Source organism: Suncus etruscus, chromosome 11 (genome assembly GCF_024139225.1).
Source record: "Suncus etruscus isolate mSunEtr1 chromosome 11, mSunEtr1.pri.cur, whole genome shotgun sequence".
Taxonomy (NCBI): Eukaryota; Metazoa; Chordata; class Mammalia; order Eulipotyphla; family Soricidae; genus Suncus; species Suncus etruscus.
The window spans coordinates 95,616,764-95,637,751 of NC_064858.1; the positions used below are offsets into that span (position 1 = coordinate 95,616,764).

The 20,988-nt window shown below is 37.8% G+C and overlaps 1 protein-coding gene across 2 annotated transcripts in view; it reads right to left on the minus strand.

Moving 5' to 3' along the window:
- The window catches only part of GRIP1 (glutamate receptor interacting protein 1), a 225,827-nt gene that overhangs the window by 32,973 nt on the left and 171,866 nt on the right, over window positions 1–20,988 (minus strand). For both annotated transcript variants that reach the window (XM_049782734.1, XM_049782735.1), the window contains 4 exons: window positions 20,785–20,930; window positions 6,815–6,959; window positions 3,157–3,296; window positions 2,531–2,725 (listed from right to left, as the gene is read on the minus strand). In XM_049782734.1, coding sequence (XP_049638691.1) covers window positions 2,531–2,725; window positions 3,157–3,296; window positions 6,815–6,959; window positions 20,785–20,930 — 626 coding nt within the window. The remainder of the gene's footprint in view (window positions 1–2,530; window positions 2,726–3,156; window positions 3,297–6,814; window positions 6,960–20,784; window positions 20,931–20,988) is intronic.

A 20,988-nucleotide genomic window follows, 5' to 3' on the forward strand; every position in this document is an offset into this window, starting at 1 on the left:
GGAGTAACCTGTCAATGAAGCACTGCTTTTCACATAGCAGTGCTGTACTGGGCACAGTACTAGCTGACTTCCAGGTTCTCTCCTAATGCCTTAAACCTGTGATCAGTTTAGCCATCTGTTGTTCACTTTCATAATAAGGTTTGTTATGTGAAAGGACTTTGTAAATTCTCATGGTTTTCTATAAATAGAAGATATTAGGGCTAGTTTTTCATCCCCTTTGATCACTCCAGTTCTGTCCTGATTGACATTTCTCTACTTAACCACTATCTCTTTTCAACCTCATGAAGATCTCTAATTTATAAATGAGAATTTCTGCATGGCGCTGGAGAGATAGTAGAATGGTTAGGGTGCTTACCTTGCACACAACTGACTGAGATACTTAGCATCTTGTATAATCTCCGGAGTACCACCAGGATTAATTCCTGAGTACAACCCCTCAGTGTGTGACCCCCCGAAACCAAAAATAAAAAGAACCAAATTTCATATTATCCTATTTGCTCTCTAGGACTTCAAATTTTCTTTTCTTTTTTTTTTTTAAGAACATTTTAATATGCTAGCTGTTTCTCATTTTTTAATAATTTTTTTCTCTATTTAAACATCTTGATTACAAATATGATTGTGATTAGGTTTCAGTCATGTAAAGAACACCCCCTTCAGCAGTGCAACATTCCCATCACCAATGTCCCAAATCTCCCTCCATCCCACCCCACCCCCCACCTGTACTCCAGACAGGCTTTCCAGTTCCCTCATTCATTCACATGATTATGATAGTTCTCTGTGTAGTTATTTCTATAACTGCACTCACCACTCTTTGTGGTAAGCTTCATAATTTTCAAACTTCTTATATTATAACAGTTCCTTTTTTACTCCTAATAAGGTAATAAGTCAGCATATATTTAATATGTTGATCAGGGTACTGATCAGTACCCTGCCAGGAACAGTAAATGCTAAGTAAACACCTATCCACCACCTTATATGCAGAACTTACTAAAACCAATAGCTTTTCTTCAATCATCTTTTAACAAAAGTCTCTGCAAATCAATGAACATGTTTTTTTTTTTTTTTGGTTTTTGGGCCACACCCGGCAATGCTCAGGGGTTACTCTTGGCTGTCTGCTCAGAAATAGCTCCTGGCAGGCACGGGGGACCATAGGGGACACCGGGATTCAAACCAACCACCTTTGGTCCTGGATCGGCGCTGTGCTATCTCTCCGGGCCCCAATGAACATGTTAACAAAGAAACTTTTGTATCTACCTTGATAGAATTTGACTTGTATCTTTTGTCAAAAATATCACCGAAAGCCCATCACTTGGAAAACAATGGAATATCTGTTGGTGGCACAGATAACTTGTCATATGGTATTTTCCCTTGAAAAAAATTATTGCCAGGCAAATGAATGCCCCTATATTGGGTGCTCAAAATATTTTCCCCATTAAGGTCTAATATCATTTTTCACAAGTTGTAACTTGACAACCTAGAAATGTCTCTTCACTTCATTTTCTTCCATCTTCAGGGAATTTAACAGAAAATGATACACACAAAAGCAAACCTGAGACATAAAACTAAGAGAACCAGGAAGAGAGCCAACTCAAAACACTCTCCTAAGAAGTAATTAACCAAATTATAAAGCAACACTCACAACAAAACCATGTGTTCCTGGAACTGCGATAGGCAGTTTCACTCTTAGTCAGAATTAAATCCAAAAAAGAAATCCAGAGACTGAAATTTACACCAGACATTAGAGAAAATGCAAAACTCAGATCAGGAGAAAACAGAGACTCTGACACACTCTGCTGTGAAATTAGACACTAGTGGGAAGAAAACAGACTTTTTAAAATACATTTTTAAATAAATGTACACAGTATTCAGTCTAACACTTTTCATGTATTTGTGTCTATTAAGGAAACTAAATTTTAATGTAGATTATTCTCCTTCGTATGAAAATGATGTTGGTAGGGAAAAAAAAGCCATTATGTACTTTTCTATATTGTGATTGCTACTTTCTATTAATGAGTTTTCAGGGAAACCTGTACCAGTTTTCATTAAAAGACAGAAGGAAGCAGTAATAAATGGGGTCAAAGAAACGTTGACTGCTCCCTTAAAAGCACTGTCCAGCACTACCTAATCTATCTTGGTGGAAAGTTTGCACATCAATGAAACCTGTTATCAGTGAGAAGCGAACAATGGTTTTTGGCTTCAGTGAACTACCATTATGATATGATTTGTCTCCTATTAATCTAAACATTAAGGACAAGCTCCAGGTTGAACATTGAAACGTCAGTCAATCAAAGGTTTGGCTAGTGTTTGAAAAATATGAATTATTAGCAGGAAGGAGGAAAGAGGAGGAGGCAGGAAGGAGGCCTTACCAGCAGGAAGGAGGACATCATAATAGATATATTCAATACTGTTGCACTACTGACACAGAGGCATGCGATGAAGTTGTTTTTAAATGTTCATGGTGGGGGTAGGTATTTGAGAAACCTGAACATTAACAATGGCAAGTCTTCTGCTCCCTAAAGCTGGGACATACCTTGATTTCCATAGTTTGCATCAATTCCGGAGCCATCCCATGAGTCCACGGCACTGTCCACGCTTGGCACGGTGGAGGGGTACATGTCGGTGAGCTTACCCGTCTTCTGAGAGGAAGAGGAATCCTCCTCTACATCTCCCAGGTCATTTAAATGGCTGGGAATGGGAAATTTCTTGGGACTTGATGCTGATTGGGCTTTAAAGACAAAGGGATGTAAGGATCAGAGTATACCCCAATTTTACATTGGGGTGGGAGATACTACAGCTAGGCATGCACCTAACCCAGATTATATCCCCAGCACCCCATGGTTCCCTCAACATCTTCAGGTACAGCCCTGGATATCCTAACACCACCAGAAGTGGTTCTGGAGGTCCTCTCACCCCAAGCACCAACCACTGTGGGTGCCTGGGTAATCCTCTAGTTTGGCTTCCTCTGGCCCTTACACTGAATTCCTATCTTTGTTAGCTGAGAACTACTCTTTCCCCCTCAATCCCCTTCCAGAAAAAGAGCTGTTCAAAACACTTCCTGGCTGAAGAGTCATTTTCCTAGAAATACATATGAACATTTCATATTCACAGGAAGGAAATGCACTGGAAGTCCTTAATTGTGGCTCTCGCCCCACTCACCATCTGTCTGTTTCTTAATTTTCAAGGTGACAGTCTCTCCCGCCATCTGTAGCAAGTGAATGGCTTCACTCAGAGGCTTCCCTTTCAAGCTGCTACTGTTGATGGCAAGGATTCGGTCTCCTATGTGGATCGCTCCCGTCCTGAAAGACCATGTGATAACAGTGAAGATAGAAAGAATTTCTGGGACTGAATTATAAATGCCCTAACTGACATTATCTATTCACAGTAATGAAAACTTGGCAAGGGTCTCCAAAAGCTACTTCGAGTGCTCTCCTGGGCAATGTTACAAGATAACTGCATCTGTTGTAAATTAATTTTTTCCACTTCAAATAAAATTAGAAAAATGGTTTTAATTAAAATGGACTTGTGTGCTTTGTCAATTCCAAAGAAGCTGAGTCACTTGGTTGCCCTCCTAAAAAAATCTGAAGGCAAGGAACATTGTTGGAGGGCACACAATGCTTATGTTTGCAGTGGAGCAATCCTTCTTGGGGCATATTTAAAACGTGCGTATAATCAATACTCTAGCTCTCTGAACGTAAGATTCAGAGGGCTAGAAACTTACTTCAAACCCCAGGGTAACCTACATATGACCTTCCCCAGTTAGTGAGTCCAAGGATTGAAAAAGGTTGTCCTTTAAAATCAGAGGATTAAAAAAAAGGGGGGGAATGGGGCCAGAGTGGTGGCACAAATAGTAGTGCTAACCTAGGACGGACTAAGGGTCGATCCCCCAGCATCCCATATGGTCCTCTAAGCCAGGAGTGATTTCTGAGCACATAGCCAGGAGTAACCCCTGAGCATCACCTGGTGTGGCCCAAAAACCAAACCTTCCCCCCCCCAAAAGGGGGGGACACCCAGCAGTGATGAAGGTTTGCTTACTCCTGGCTCTGCACTCAGAAATTACACCTGGTGGGCTCTATACCATAGAGGATGCCAAGAATTGATTTGGTGGTGGTGGTGGTGTGGTGCAAGGCAAGAGCCCTCACTGCTGTACTACCTCCTGGACCCCATTCAGAGGTTGTTTAAATCCAACTCTACTGCCTACAGCTTTGTGACCTACAAGACATTTTTTTAGATTTTTTTAATATAATTTTTATTTTGATCATGGTGGCTTACATATTGTTGACAATAATATTTTAGGTACATATTTACATAAAATCAGGGGGATTCCCATCACCGATTTGTCCTCCCTACACCTCCGTTTTCGTCCTACCTCCCATATCCTCCTTCCTCACCCCCGAGGCTGCTAGAATATGTGGTCCCCTCTGTACCTAGCTTACTACTTAGTAGTCTTGGTCTTGGTGCCTCCCTTATTTCCCCCTCTAACTGGGAGGCAGGACTAGCTAGTTCAAGTTATGTGGTTTGGTTTGAAGAAGAGAAAAGTAATAAACTGGGGTAAAAGTCTAATACACTGAAAATAGGCGGAATCCTTCTAGAGGCTCTCATCATCAGTTTGAGAGATGAAGGAGTAACAGAAGTGAAACACGGGCCTGGAGAGATAGCACAGCGGCGTTTGCCTTGCAAGCAGCCGATCCAGGACCAAAGGTGGTTGGTTCGAATCCCAGTGTCCCATATGGTCCCCCGTGCCTGCCAGGAGCCATTTTCTGAGCAGACAGCCAGGAGTAACCCCTGAGCACTGCCGGGTGTGACCCAAAAATCAAAAAAAAAAAAAAAAAAAAAAGAAGTGAAACACCCCAACAGTACAAAAAGAAGTGTCAAATATCCAGTGAGCACTCCAACAATAACAACAGTTAGCACCACAAAAAAAGCCATGATCTTGAGATAAAAACCATGGCAGGGCACATAGAGAAAGAAAAGAAAAGAAGGAAAAACATAAATATAAATGGTGACAACAACTTCAATAACCACACCAAAACAAATAAATCGACAAAAAGTAGATAGGTAAATAAAAATAGAAAAATAATAATAAAAAATGAAGATAAAAAATAATATATAAAAAATAAAAAATGTTTTATTTTTTTATTTTCATTTTTTGCCCTGGTCCCTATTGGGGTTATTCTTAAAGGAATTCACTTGGCCTAAGAGATATGGGGTTTCTCCACCCTTGGAGTATATTGTCATGAGATTAACTATAGACTCCGTTCAGGTTCATTTACTCTCCCGGTGGTGCTTTCATGGTGTTTGGAAGACTTCTGCTCCTTCCTGGGTGATAAAATCAGACCTCTGTATCTAGAGATCTCAGTATCTGCACAGATACTTAAAAAGACATTTTTTAAGACTTATTTTGACATCTCTGAGTTAATTTCCTCAGTGCTGCCATGAAGATCATTTCATGGGGAGGTCTTGAGAATTAAGTGGGAAAACATATAAAAAATATAACATTCTGTTTAAAATATGGAAAGAGAAAAGCAATTCATTTATCATTTAGTTGACCTTTGATATTTCCTCTAATCTTCCTTTCTATCCTATTTTGAGTGAGAGTCTGAAATTTGGAAATTGGATATTTATTATACCTATTTGGATGTACTCGAGGAAGAATAGATAACATAGAATGGTATGTCTGGGATGTTGTTCCCTGGTTCTTTAGACCAGGGAAATAGCATAATGAGGAGGGCACTTGCTTTATAAGCAGCTGGGTTTTATTTATCTCTGGCACCATAGGAGTGATCCCTAGGATCAGAGCCAGGAATAAGTTTTGACCACAGCTGGGTGGACCCCCAAACCAAAAACAAAAAATAAAGAAAGAAATGTAGCTTAACAACTAAGTTAAACTAATATGTTTAACAATTACAAACATATCAAAAGAAAAAAATTATCGAAGGAACCAATGAGTGTACCTTAAGCTGGAGAGATAGTACAGTGGGCAGGTTGTTTGCCTTGCCTGAAGCCAACCTATGTTTGAACCCTGGGACCTCATATAGTCCCCTAGTCACAGTCAAAAGTGATTCCTGAGTGTAGAGCTAGGAGACAAACATGAGCATTGTAGGGTGTGCCCCCAACCCAAACAAATGAGCATTCCAAATGACAAGAAATAACTAATATGGGTTAACATTTTGTTTCAAGAAGATGAAGTCAGTTTTACCTTCTCCCAAAACATGTTAGCTAAAAATTACCTGTTAGGTAATAAAGCTAAAAATTACCTGTCAGCAATCAGTGACTACTAAACTATACTGGGCAAGTCTTTAACTTCTCCCCTTCTGAAAATATAGCGTATAAATATCGTATAAATCTACTTCCAGTTGACTGTGGTCAGTTTATACAATTCTGGAAAATATCAATATTAAACCCATAACACCTTTTTTTTTTAGGTTTTTGGTTTTTGGGTCACACCCAGCAGCACTCAGGGGTTACTCCTGGCTCTGTGCTCAGAAGTCGCTCCTGGCAAGCTCAAAGAACCATATGGGATGCCGGGATTTGAACTGAATTCTGTCCTGTGTTGGTCACGTGCAAGGCAAACGTCTTACTGCTGTGCTATCACTCCGGCCCCATAAACCCATAACAGCTTTAACAGCCTGTGAGATGACCATCAAAGTCAAGACAGAATTTTGCCCGAGAGTTCTCAAGCTCAAAATCAATTCTTTGTGCAGTTTTGAACATCAACAGACACCCAAACAGGAGGGAAAGCATGTTTTTATGTGGCCAGGAGGAAAGGAAACTGATCTTAGACACAGGGGATTGAAGCATTGCCCTCAAATCTTACCTTTCAGCTAATCCCCCTTTAGTGAGGCTTGAAATGATTATAGGATCAAACGGTTCTTCAGTTCCTGAAATCGTGATGCCAAGGGGCCCGCCATAGCGCTTAAGCTCCACAGTGTAAATGATTGCTCCAGAACTTTCTTGTTCATCTGTAATGAATGCCAAGGAGTCATAATTGGTTTATTTGGAAAGAGCAAAGGGATAAGCCACAAATATTCATACATAAAATAAGAAATTAAAATAACATTACCCAAAGCTTTAAATCTCAGAAAATGAATAATAATTTGGAAAAGCAGTCTTTCCTTACTCAGATATTGCATTTCAAGACATAGATGTAATCAGGAAAGTGCCAGGGAAGTGGATCACTGTCTAATGAATTATGCTTTGAATTTGTGAGTGATGTACCCAGCTGGCATGGTGGACCTTGTATACCAGGTTCATGTTTAGTAATGTGCTTGGCCAGCATTTTGTAACTGTACTATAAATACCTGTGAAATGAACACAGGTTGCAGGAGGCAATATTGGAGGAGATGCCAATTGGTAACAAAGAGATCATGTTATATGCAAATACTGTTTTCAAGATTGGGAAGCAAGCTAACCTTCAGTATAGAAAACATTGTTCTGCTTGGGGTTGGAATAAACATTAATCTATACTTGGCTAAGTTGGGCTAAAAGAGGTTAGCTTAGAAAGTTAGCACCTCTGAGATTTGGGACATTGGTGATGGGAATGTTACAACGGTGAAGGGGGTTGTTCATTTACATGACTGAAACCCAACTATAATCATATTTGTAATCAAGTTATTTAAATCAAGATAATAATAATAAAATAAGAAAGTTAGCACCTCTAACATATCCTCTAATGATTGCATAGTAAAATGTGAATTCTATTAATGGATTCATGGATATTAAAGCAGAGATATGAATGATTATCTTGCTTCTGTGCCTGAAATCAGGAGTTATGTAACCACATCTCGATCACATATACCAGGCTGCCACACACCCAAGAACTAATTTTATTATTTCATATTAACATGAAAAGAAACATTTTTCACTGGAGTCCACCAAAAGCATTGTTCTGAAAGATGGTACAGAAGCACCTTCAATGCAGTTGGATGTTTTTACTGTGTCCAGAGTAAAATTAATGATGGCTCAGAATTCAAAGGATTTTATTTGCTTATGACATGCTTAAAGTTCTTAAGCATTTCTTATTTTATTTCTTGGACCCAATAGCTATGGATGATTAAGGAGCTGTTTCATTTCTCTACCTAAGGATACAATGAAATGGCCCAGTAACAACTTTAACAAAACTGTCAGTTTTATGGCCTGACTGCATCATAGAGAAGCATTAGCATTACCATATTCCTGAAATGACTATCTGCTCATTTATGATATGAAGTACAGAAAGGAAGAAAAGTAAAGCATGAGGTAACAATTCAGCTCTCGGTGTTGCTAAAGAACTGAATGAAGAACTGAAGTGAATTAGAAAAAGAAAGTCCTATAAAGAAACCTAGGAAGTAATGTGCCCTATATTCCTTCCTCACTTCTAGGTCATAGGTAGGGAGTTCTTGAATGGACCCATCATTTATTTCTCTTTAATACTCTATTAATTCTAGCATGTACATGTGTGAGAAATAGAGACAGAGACAGGGAGAGTATATGTTAAAGACCATCTATTACCTACTGCATGATTAACCAGTATCTTAGGATATAACATCTTTAATGTCAGCTCAAATTTATCTTGACATCTGGGAATCTTACACATCAAGATTTCAATAGCTTTGGTGAATGGCTCACAAACTTCTTTCAAGTTTTCTACTTAAATTATAGCCAGTAGGCAGACAATGTTCTACTAAGACACAGAAAGAAACACTTGGAGATAGAAGATTTAAAAATAAAACTAACTGAGGTTCAGAATCCAATTTTTTTCTTACTATGTTATATTTTTTGTTATTTTTCAGAATTGCCCTTGACATAAACATTTGGGATATTATTGGGAGGATTGTATGTCTGTCTGTGTTCTCACTCACAGAGCAAGATGAAGAGACTTATGAGTAGGTACCAAGCATTCTGAATTTCACTACCAGCTCTTCATGGCATTGTGAGAATTAGTAGCTGGCCAACACATGGATTCCTGCTATGCAGTTTTGAGGAATTTGTAGGAAATATCTGTGTAAATCTCACTACAGATAAATAATAAAACCATAGGAACCTGAACTCTGATACTATTCCACTCTCTGACAATAAGGGATGAAGCCTGTTCTAGATAGTTCATTTGTCAGGCAATGTAGATAAATGCCCTGTGTTAATTCTGAATAATTTCATAATTTTGCATCACAAAATAGCAAGAAAATTGCAGTATGTTTAGGATTGTCTGTTGTAGAATATCTTATTTTAATTCTAAATTGAATGTCTAATGCTTAGTACTGTCAGGACAGATGTTAAAATAGTGATGAGGATGCAGATCAGATGAAGATGGCAATACCTTGATGAGAAAGGATGCAGTCTTGTGATACATTGAGACTCAACAGAAGGAAGCAATGTTGTATTTAGAGTATGACATAAATGGAAGCTGAGTTCTTCAACAAACAGGTGGATAGAAACAAAAAAAGGAGTTTTAAGAAATTACAATCAAAATCAAAAGAATGTTTTCTTTGGCCCCTGATCAAACTTGTCTGTTAAAATAATCTGTGTTCTTGTACATTCAAAAGTCAGGTAAATGAAAACATCTATTAAGCACCTGATGATATTGAGAATTATTATGAACAAAAATAAATGAATAAAGAAATCTCTTCAATAACTGGGATTGGCAAAATTGGACAGTCAGTCGGCAAAACTGGATGCACAATAATAAAAAATGAACCAATACCTCATACCAGATACAAACGTTAACTCAAAATGGATTAGACTTTGAACCAAATTAAAACCAAATATATAAAATACATTAAAAAAAGCATAAGCAAAGCTTTCCAAGATATTGATTTCTGTGACATATTTGGTGACTTGCTCCATTGACGAGAAAAACTCAAGCAAAAATTAATGAATGGATCACCATTGTATACCATCTGAAGGCTAAAACCCAAGATATAAAAAGAACTCACAATATGGAACGCCAAACATTTCCATAAAATGAGAAAAGCTGAAAGATAAGTTATGCAGATGACTAAAAATTATATGAAAAAAATTTTATCATCACTGATTATCAGGAAAATGCAAATGAAAACTACAATGAAGATGGGCAAGATGGTATGGGTCTTAAAATGCATGACTTCCAGGTAGCCAAACCTACTATGTTCCCTAACATCACATATGGTTCTTCCAAGCACTATAAAGAGTGAGTCCCAACATGGCTGCTTGTGGTCTCAATTCTTCAACTCCCCCAAAAGAAAGACTACAATGGCAAATCTACATCAGTAAGAATGTCTTATACCATAAAGGCCAGAGATAATAAGTGCTGGCACAGATGACACTGTTGGTAGGAATGTAAACTGATTCAGCCTCTTTGTAAAGGCTTTTCATAAAACAATGGATATTTCTCTAAGGTTTCTATAACAGGTATAACCCCCCTCAAATTTCAATACACACTACACACAAATACACATATACCCATCCAAATGTGTGGCTATACATACATGCAAATATATATACATGTATATACAAACAGTAGCCGAGATCTGGAAACAACCCAAGTATCCAGCAACAGATAAATAAATAAAATACTAAGCTCCAAAAAAAGATGGAGGGATCAGAGAGAGATAAATAGAGATAGATAGATGATAGATAGATAGATAGATAGATAGATAGATAGATAGATAGATATAGAGTGTACAGGGGGTTAAGGCACTTGTCTTGCATAGTACCACATATGGTCTCCAAGCACCAAGAGTGATCCCTGAAAACAGAACCAGGAATAAACCTTGAGTACTGTTGTGTATGGATCAACCCTCTTACCCCCACAAAAACATTAAATTTCTCTTCTGCTACAACATAAACGGAATTGGAGGGGAAAGGTCACACTTTAAAAAAATGAATTATATGGGGCTGGAGAGATAGCATAGAGGTAAGGCGTTTGCTTTGCATGATTTGAATCCCAGCATCCCACATGGTCCCCCGAGCCTGCCAGGAGCAATTTCTGAGCATAAAGCCAGGAGTAAACCCTGAGTGCTGCCAAGTGTGACTCAAAAACCAAAAAAAAAAAAAAAAAAAAAAAGAAGAATTATAGGGCTGGAGCAATAGCATGTGGCTGACCCAGGATGAACCTGTTTTGATATCTGACATCCCATATGGTCATCTAAGCCAGGAGCGATTTCTGAGCACATAGCTATGAGCACATAGTGATTTCTGAGCATCACTGGGGCTGACCCAAAAACAAAAAAAAATTATAGTTAGGATTTTAATATGGAATGATATGTATTTTATAAATATTTTCAAAAGTGTATCACTTAGGGAGGACAGAGAAGGTAGAACATTTGCCTTGCATGCAGCCAACCCAGATTTGATACCTGACATCTTCTATGGTTTCCAAGGCACTGCTAGAAATAGTTTCTGAGTACAGAACCAGGGATATATTAAAAAGATATAGAATATAGAACACTATGATGCCTGGAAAATAACTGTTTGGATAAAGAAAGAAAATTAGGAGATGATAATGAAGCAAGGTGGATCATCAGTTAGTAGCTGATAATGCTATGGATTGCATGATGATACTGACATCATTTTTTAAATTTTTAACATATATGAGGTTTCTATAGTACATTTTTTAAAGAAAAATATTAATCCTATTAGAAAACCTGGCTTGGATACTGGGGAATAGGTGGAGATTAACTGCATGCAACACAGATGTCTTATATCTTATACTACATTTCTGAATCAGTTTGTGATTGCTTTCTTTGGAGTCACACCAGAAATGCTAGAAATCTTCGTTTTCACTCAGATATCACATCTGGCAGAACTAGGGAACTGAATGGGGTTCTAGGGAATGAGCCCAGGTCAGTCATGCTGTACCATCTCTTCAAACCCTACAGCCTATTTTTAAAGCACAGATTTGAATAAAGTTACCCTTTAAAAAAAACAAACAAACTTTCCTCTGGTGCCCCAGTTCCCTGAGAATAGAATATCACCCTTCTGCATGAGCTAATCTGAATTATCTCTTCTCCAAAAGTCCACACACCAGGCTCTTCATTCCAATGCAATTGCACAAATACTTTCCTTCTGAAGTTCTCTAAAATCCACTTTCTAACACCCTGAACCCTGCACATGTTTATCCTGTGCATAAACAGTTTTCTTCCTCTGGAGAATTTCTATTTTTATTTCACAAAGTGATTCAGATGTCTTGAATTTCAGAAAAAAATTTTCCTTAGTTGGGCACAAAGCCATTTCAATAAGATCTTACATCCCTTGTGTATTCTAGTGTTTTTTTAACTTCCATTTTAATTCTTGTCCCACAATCCCTTCCCATCTCTGTCCTCAAATAAAATGAAATTTAAAATTTCTCCAGTGCAAGAAATAAAATATTAAGGAATAGGATTAATTCTGGTAGGACTGTACTTTGTAGGGTCACATACCACTGTAATGGAATATCTAAGATTCTTTGATTTCAAAGAAACAATTTTTGCCCTCACAGAGAAGGCATGTTCTAGTACTATGTTTCCTATTTTAATGTTCTATCTACTTGGTTCCTCTATTAAAACGGAATCACCTTGGGGCTGAAGAGATAGTGATAAAGACACTGTCGTTTATGTGATTGTCTACAGTTCTAGGGATCCCTTACAGCACATATAGTCCCCCAAACACCAGTAGGAGTAACCCTGGAGCACAGAGACAGAAAAGCTTTGAGCACTGTTGGATGTGGCCAAATTCATATCAATGCTTCCAGTACAAAAAACCCTCCAAACAAATGGTATCACCTTAAAAATAAATTTTTATTCTATATTTCTAGAGTCTGGAGATGTTTACATCAAGGAGGCCAGGAGATGCTCGACCAAATATGCAAGGATGGATGAATGTTAGTTGTTAATGATTATTGGTTCCAAGGGAACCAATTATTGATTCTAGAAGCTCATGCCAAGGTACTGCTTCCTTTACTAGGAGATGCAATCCCAGTCTAGCTCAGTCAAATGTGAGACTACAACCTGGTTGCCTTGGTGGGTATCAGTAAACCTAGAATATCCTCCCTCCATGGTTCCAGGAGCATCAGAGTCAGCTTTAGGCTGCACTTGCAATTCCCATCTGCTTTCTTGGACTTAGCCCAACTGGCAGCTGGAAGGCCCTATAGTTTAGGAGGAGGGTGATCATGACCAGTGAAGCTCAGAGCATTACAGAGGTGGAAAACCTCCAAGACTTTCGCTCCTTGACACGGCTCCAGCTTAGAAAGCTTTAAAAGGGAGTAAGTGGAAATGTTTAATCAGTCCAGAAACTTTCTGAGAAGGAAAAATGCAGGATCACCAGGAACTTTCAAAGTGAGCTTAAACAGATGTTAATGATATTATAAGCAGCATTTATATTACACCAGAAGGTTTACAACTATTAGCTAAAGACAAGAAATGGGGCCAGCCCACTTGTTTGTTCTGCTCCGCTCTAGTTAAGAAAATTAATGGGACCATGGAACAGATGCAGAATTGCAGCATTACTTATCTGCAATGTTATTTTCGGGCTTCTTGAGTGCTGCCTGTTTAACAAAATGAACACTCTCTGGCTTGAATCCATAATGACAGCTGCTTTCCTGGCCAAATCGGTGGTTTGGATTTGGGAGAGAGCCTTTAGAATGCATAAATGTATGGGTCAATCAAAGTTCATGTCAACTAAAAAGTGACAGAGTTCATTCAGAATCTGCCCATTTCTTGGAGGCAGACAGGATGGAAAATAAAACATGACTTACAACACCGATTGCAGCTTCCACATTATTGTGTGCTCATTTTTAATTGCTTATGTCAAAACAATGTACTAAGAGGAGCCAGTACTTATAAGCCAAACTTAACTTTCTTTAGATCAGTGATGTTTTTACAGAAAGATCATAAAGGAGTACTCAGTCCAGTGGTGTGATTTTTAACAGTTTGGTGATTGGCCGAGCCTGGCTCAGGGATCATCAGGGCTATATCTGGTGATGTTGAGATTTTTATGCAGAGATGAGGATTAAACTCAGGGCCTCATACATGCTAAGTATGTGTGCTGTTCTGATGGAAATGATCATGTCTAAGTTTCCTAACTAGGTTGCTTTGGGACAGTACTTCTCACAGCAGGCTGAGAACCCATATCTTCAGCATCCACCAAGAACTTGTAAGAAAATATGCTCCACTCCAGACATAGAGGGATGAGTAACTCTGGAGGAAGAAATTAACCTTTGTACTTTTTCTCAAGTCCTTTGGGTGATTCTAAGGCCAAGTATAATTTGAAAGTCATTACTTTTGAGTGACCAAAGATTAAAAGGAAGGAATGCTTAAAAAATCAATTATAGATTTTTCTGGAAATCAGCCTCTTGCCTCAACAACTCCGACCATCGCTTTAGAACAGGCAGGTACATTCTTGGTTGCTGGTAGTGAGACTCTGCTATTTTATTCTAGTTTGGTAGGATGGGATGGGGTCAAGGCGGCCTCAAATTACTGGTGGGCTAGGAGAGAGAAAACGTCCAAATTTCTGAAAAGCAGGTTTATAAAAGACTATATCTGCTTAATATTTAATGGTAAACTGTAAAGAAATTAAGAATATGTAAAGGTAATTTGGTTTGGATGTGACAAGCTGGAGACTGGAAATGTTTCTCTGTGCAGATTCGAGCTTGTCAAGATAAAATAACTTATTTATGGTCTTTAAAACAATGTTATATCTATTAGAACTGAGATGCTTTAAATCAAGAGATAAATCATTTACAGGTACTATCTATACATAATTGGTAGAAAGGCAATATAAAAGACAAAGAAAATATTTGGACATAGTTTGAGACAGATTTAGAAGCCTTACTCAATTTCTTTTCACAATTTTCCCAAATTCTTTTATTTTTATTGTTTTGCATCTTGTCAATTCTCTTACCTCCCCATTAACTTATAGTACATATAAATACAATCAGGACAAATTAATATACTTTTTAATTTGAGAAGGCTACTTGTATTTTGAGATCCAGGGGACTAGGAAGCAGCCACTGTTCTAGACCTTGGGTTCACGCAAGAACCATTGGGTTTGCAATCTCATGGCAATGAAAGATCATAGATCTTTCATTTCAATCAGGGATCATAGAGAAAGCTCAAAGAGCAAACACACATGCTTTGCACAGAGGAATTCTGTGTTCAACCCCCAGCATGGTATGATATTCTGAGCACTGTAAAAAGTAATCCACAACTAAAAACAAAGTTTCTGAAGACAGAATAGTTTCTGGGGGATAATAGGGTATTATCAATGATCTGAAGAGTTTTTGAAAGATATGGCCATTGTACAATATAACTAAAGTTATTTTTAAAAAATCCTATGGACTGATGATGTACTTGGTGATAAAAATCACCTGCCTTATAAATGTGAGGTTGAGAGATTGAGGCCCAGAGCTGCCTATATGAACCAAGTGAGGTCCTGATGCTCTGGAAGCCCTGTGAAACAATACTGTGTGTGAGATCTCTAGTGTACCACAGTGCATTTGTGAGAGTACCATCATGAATGCATGAGTCTCACAGTAAGTACCAGAACCAAACATGTGTTCAATTCCTGCTTATTAAAACAACAAAGAGAAGGGAAAGGAGTATGAGGCGATAATGTTTTTACTGACTTAGTTGTTGGAACATACAGTTTTTAAGAAACAAACAATGGGTGTTTGTAGCATTAATTGATCCTTGATTGGTGCCAAACATGGTTGCAGGACAACTAATTATATTTACCTCTTGCTGAACCTTAAAAGAGCAAAAGGAAAGAGGTAGTACATTGAGATTTATGGATAAGGAAAGTGAGCTTACAGAGTGAATTTCCCCAAATTTCCCAGCTGCTCAGATATGAAATCAGCCTCTATTCATTTAAATCTGCTGTTTTCCTCAACCTAAACTAGAAACAACTGATCCAGACTCTCCTGAAGGCCATATTTAATACTTCTGTGAATGACTGTAACCCTGATCATTTTACAAAATGGTGGCTCACTCCTCTGATTTAAGTCCTTTAATGTCTTTCCACTGTCTTCTGGGCTATATTCATTCTTTTTTCTTTGAGGTTTAGGGGTTAAACACAGGAAGTCATATAGTACTTCTGCTGTTAAATCGCAGTGGGGAGGAGGATGTGGCAAAAGAGAGAGGGCTTTTGGCCACATTGTGCTCTTGGAAAGATCCTAAATGTTAAATGATTGTAAGTCTGTTAACTAATGTACAATAGAATGAAAAATTATAGAAAAAGTGCCTTTCGTAGAAGTAGACTGGGGTGGGAGACAAAGCGGGGGCAGATTTTTGATGGAGAGAATTGGACACTGGTGAAGAGATTGACTTTGAAACATTATATATCTGAAACCCATCATGAACAACTTTGTAATTTCACAGTGACTACCTAAAACGATTTTTTTAAATTGTATTAAAATATTTGTTTTGTGGGGGCGGGAGCGGTGGTACAGTCAATAGGGTGTTTGCCTTGCACACACTAACCTAGGACAGACTGCAGTTCGATTCCTCAGAGTTCCATATGGTCCCCTCAGCCAGGAGCGATTTCTGAGCGCATAGCCAGGAGTAAACCCTGAGCGTCACTGGGTGTGGCCCAAAAACCAAAATAAATTTGTTTTGTTTTGTTTTGTTTTGTTTTTGGCCACACCTGGTGGTGGAGCTCAGAGGTTACTCCTGGATCTGCACTCAGAAATCACTCCTGGTAGGCTTGGGGGACATATGGGATGCTGGCTGCATTCTAGCCAAATTTAAATAAATAAATTAATTGTGGTTTTGGAGCACCACAATGATCTGCCTTACAAATTATTTACAACTGAGTCCTACTCCATATTTTAAATGTTAGCTCTCTATTGGGGTGTACCATGGTCTTTGACCTCCTGCTATTGTTGGATCATGGGTTGTCCCTGATGAATTCTGACACCACTTCAATCACTTCCAAAAGCAAGAGAGTTAGAAGCATTTCCTTGAACTTGCCAGTCTCCAAAATCCATATTCTTAAAAGAACGCTGTGCATTTCTGTAGAATGTAAATTATTTATTGACTTTCTTGTTTCTCTTATATGGTTGTGACTTATTCAGGGTAGAGTATTGTCATTTTTAACCTAAGAACTGTCAATCACTCGCACAGTCTCTAGCACCTCATGGACACTAAATAAATGTTGATTTTGCAGCCAAGTGAAAAGCAAAGACTTTAACAAGCTTTGAGTATAGTTTCAGCATCATCTTAGGTAAGTAACATGGCAGAACAATGAAACAAATATAACTGGAAGAGATGCTTACATTTTAAATCAACATCTGGTAAACCCAACTGCAGCATAGCTCAGAATCAAATTTGTTCAAGAACAAAGACAAACTTTCTGAAATTGATATAAGAACCAAAGATGGAGAAGAGCAAACAGCGAAAGAAAGAACAAAAGGAGTTCTAGAATACACTATGAAAGAACAATAGTAGTATGAACTATATTTTAAGGTTTGGAGAATCCACGTGGTACAATATCATTCTGAAATATCAAAACCAAGGATGGCAACCAGTCACATCACCAAACTAATTCAGATGAAATTCATTGTTCCCAAACCAGTCCTATCATAATCATTAATGCTTATTTCCCATTCATTTGTATCATTTTGGGGGGGGACTGGAGCCACACCTGATTGTGCTCAGTCTTCCTCCTACCTCTGTGCTTAGGGATGACTGTTGGAAGTGCTAAGAGGACCATATATGGTACCAGGTATCACCTATGGATTGGTTGCATGTGAGACAAGTGTCCTTACCTGCTGTACTATCTTTTTTGGCTCCCCAGCCATCGATACCTTGATAGAAAATTGCAGGGGAAGCATCCAAGTAGCATAACAATAAAAATAGTTTGACCTTATTGAATCCTGATTGTGCCAACCAATACCTATTTCAACAAATTATGACAGTAGTCAAAGGTGGATGTGACTATAAAAATGAAATTTAATTTTAGAGATGTTAATAAATCTGCTCAAATTAATAACTCAAATATAGAAAGGCTGGAGTTTGGGGGCCAGAGTGATAGCGCAACAGTAGGGCATTTTCCTTTCACGTGACTGATCCAGGACAAACCTTGGTTTGATCCCTGGCATCCCATCTGGTCCCTCAAGAAGCCGGGAGTGATTTCTGAGCACATAGCCAGGAGTAACCCCTGAGTGTCACTAGGTATGGCCCCCAAAAAACCAAAAACCAAAACAAAAGAGAAAGAAAGAAAGAAAGAAAGAAAGAAAGAAAGAAAGAAAGAAAGAAAGAAAGAAAGAAAGAAAGAAAGAAAGAAAGAAAGAAAGAAAGAAAGAAAGAAAGAAAGAAAGAAAGAAAGAAAGAAAGAAAGAAAGAAAGAAGAAAGAAAGAAAGGCTGGAGCTTGAACTCATCTATAATAAGAGAGATGTAGAATGCTTGTCTTGAATACAGGCAGGGATTGGGAAGGAGGGAGGGGGACATTGGTGGAATGTTACACTGGTGAAAGGGGATGTTCTGTTTATGACTGAAACCCAACTACATTCATGCATGTAATCATGGTGCTTGAATAAAGATTTTATTAAAAAAATAAGAGTTATATGTTTAACAATTTTATCCCTTGTTTTTCTCTTAATGAAAAATAATTCAGGGCCTAGGGTATAGGCCAAAACTCTGTGCACACAGTCTGCATATTGAAGGCCTGGGTTCAATCATTGGCCTGGTTCTGAGCACAGCTAAAAACACCTAGATATGGGTCCCAAACTAAAAAAAAAACAACAATGCAGTTATCTCAATTATATTTACATGGGAACAAGAATATAAGATACAATCACTCACATTCTACCAAATCAATAAGCAGATAATTTTCACACACAAATATGTCTGAATAAGCATTTCCTTTAGTATACTATTTGAGAAAAATCGGACTGTGGTAAATATGTTCATTAAATCTATATGACAGTTTTTCTTTGGATCTATGTCGAGTTTTCAATGGAAGGATTTAAGAGTGAAAAATACTCTTAAAGTTAAATAGGAAGAAAAATGTTTATCATTTTTATGGGTATATTAATAGTTTGAATAGCTACAATACCACTACACTAGGCAGAGGGACTGTAGTGGAAAGGAGTAAAGCAGAAAATAAGCCAAAGAAAGGTAGTGATGGGAAGTCACACTGAGCTCTCTCAGCTGATGTTTCCAAACCTCTTTCTAAACATGTCAACCACAGTTTGGCTGTGGAATTGGGAAGGTGGCCAACTATGAACACCATACATAATCATTTCTGGCTTAAGCTTCTCTTTTTGCCCCGTAAGGAAAGAAGCAAGATTTGCTTAATTTGACGAATCATGCAAAATGGGTTTCTTCACAGAACTTTACTAATTCACTAGGATATAAACCAGGTGGAGGCTGGGGGGCTTTATCCTTCTTTAAATTAAATCTCCCAAAGAAAGTGCAAATTAAGCATGTGTGCGCAGGGAGGAATGTAAAAGTAAGTTCCAAAAGTCCATTATTTAGGAAATAATGATGAGTCCAAAACTATGCATATTTCAAAGTGCTGATTATAAATGTATTTGGATTTAGTTATCCTTCCCAGATGTACAACATGACGGAACAACCTACCTGTTTTGCCTTTGAAGAGAAATAGTAAATAAATGAGCCGGGAAATGTATTCAAAATTTAGTTAGCTTGGTTCCTGAAAATTCTAGAATATTGACAAGTCCTTACTAGCTGGGATGAAAATAAGCTGCTCAAGTCCTCAACCCAGCTTCACTGAAGCAATTAATAACATTAATTGGGGCTTTTCACTCTCATTGTAAAATATCATGACTAATGCTTTGGACTGCTCCAGAAGAATCTATTTCTTTCTAGCATTTCTGCTGCTGGTACTGCTAGGACGAGGCAATTATAGAATCTATGATTTTTCTTTTTTCCACAATCCTGTTTATGCCACTTATACTTGTTGTCATAAATATCTCATTTAATGAATCTTCCATGACCTATGATAGTGATTCTGTAAAAATAAACTTAAATGCTTTGGAAAGAGTCAAAAAGAGGGGCCATTTAGCAAAATACTCCTAATAGACAAAAATGGAAACACATTGGGGGAAAATAAAAATCTAGATAAAGTTAACATTCAGATTGCCTTAAATTATTTCAATTCTCACTGTATGAAAAATAGTAAATTGGAAGTCATAAATTTATATAATACAAGTGGTTTAGGAAAACCAATAAACACAAATGTGTAACTATAATCAGCAGATAATATGAGGTAATTATAATATAATCAGCAGATAAATTTAGTTTTAATCAGAAGATTGGCAACATTTTTAAAATAATACAATGGTCTAAATAGGAGTTGTCTTGAACACCCTTGGCCCCAGAGGATAGCAAAGAGAAGGAAAGAAACTGAGTGGAAGTATTGAGAAGGATAGTAAATAAATGACAGAGTGCATAAAAGCATCAGAGAGTAAGAGTAAGAGTAGATAGAATGGTAAATTGTTTATAAAGTTAAGTAAGAGTAAGAGTAGATAGAATGGTAAATTGTTTATAAAGTTAAGCAAAAAATGAACGACTGTGATTAAATTATACCTATGCTATAGTTTCAAGTAGAGCAGGCCTAATTCCATTGTATTGAATTGGTAAAGGTGATGATTTCATGTTTATCTTTAAAAGTGGTTTTGTACAGTTGCCATAATCTTTATATCATGAAAATATCTTCAGGCTATCATTTAAAATTCATCTACGTTCCACACAGAATTTAAAGATATTTTAACTATGGAAAATACCGCTACAGTGTCACTCGCCAGCTGTTGTATATCAGACATCAAGACCGAGTCTCTACTGTGACAGATGGGGTGTTAAGAACACATCCTTAACCAAGGAGGCTCGAAATACCTGAATTATCTTCATCTTTGCGGATCTTGAGCTTCACCAGGTCTTCACATTGCTGGAGGATCTGAACTGCATCTTCCATGGAGCAGTTGTCCAATCGGATATTATCTATCGCGAGCAGTTTATCCCCAAGTTCAAGGGTTCCAGTTCTGTTAGAAAAGGCAAGGCATAAAAGGACATGAAACATAATGTAGCATGACGGAAGAC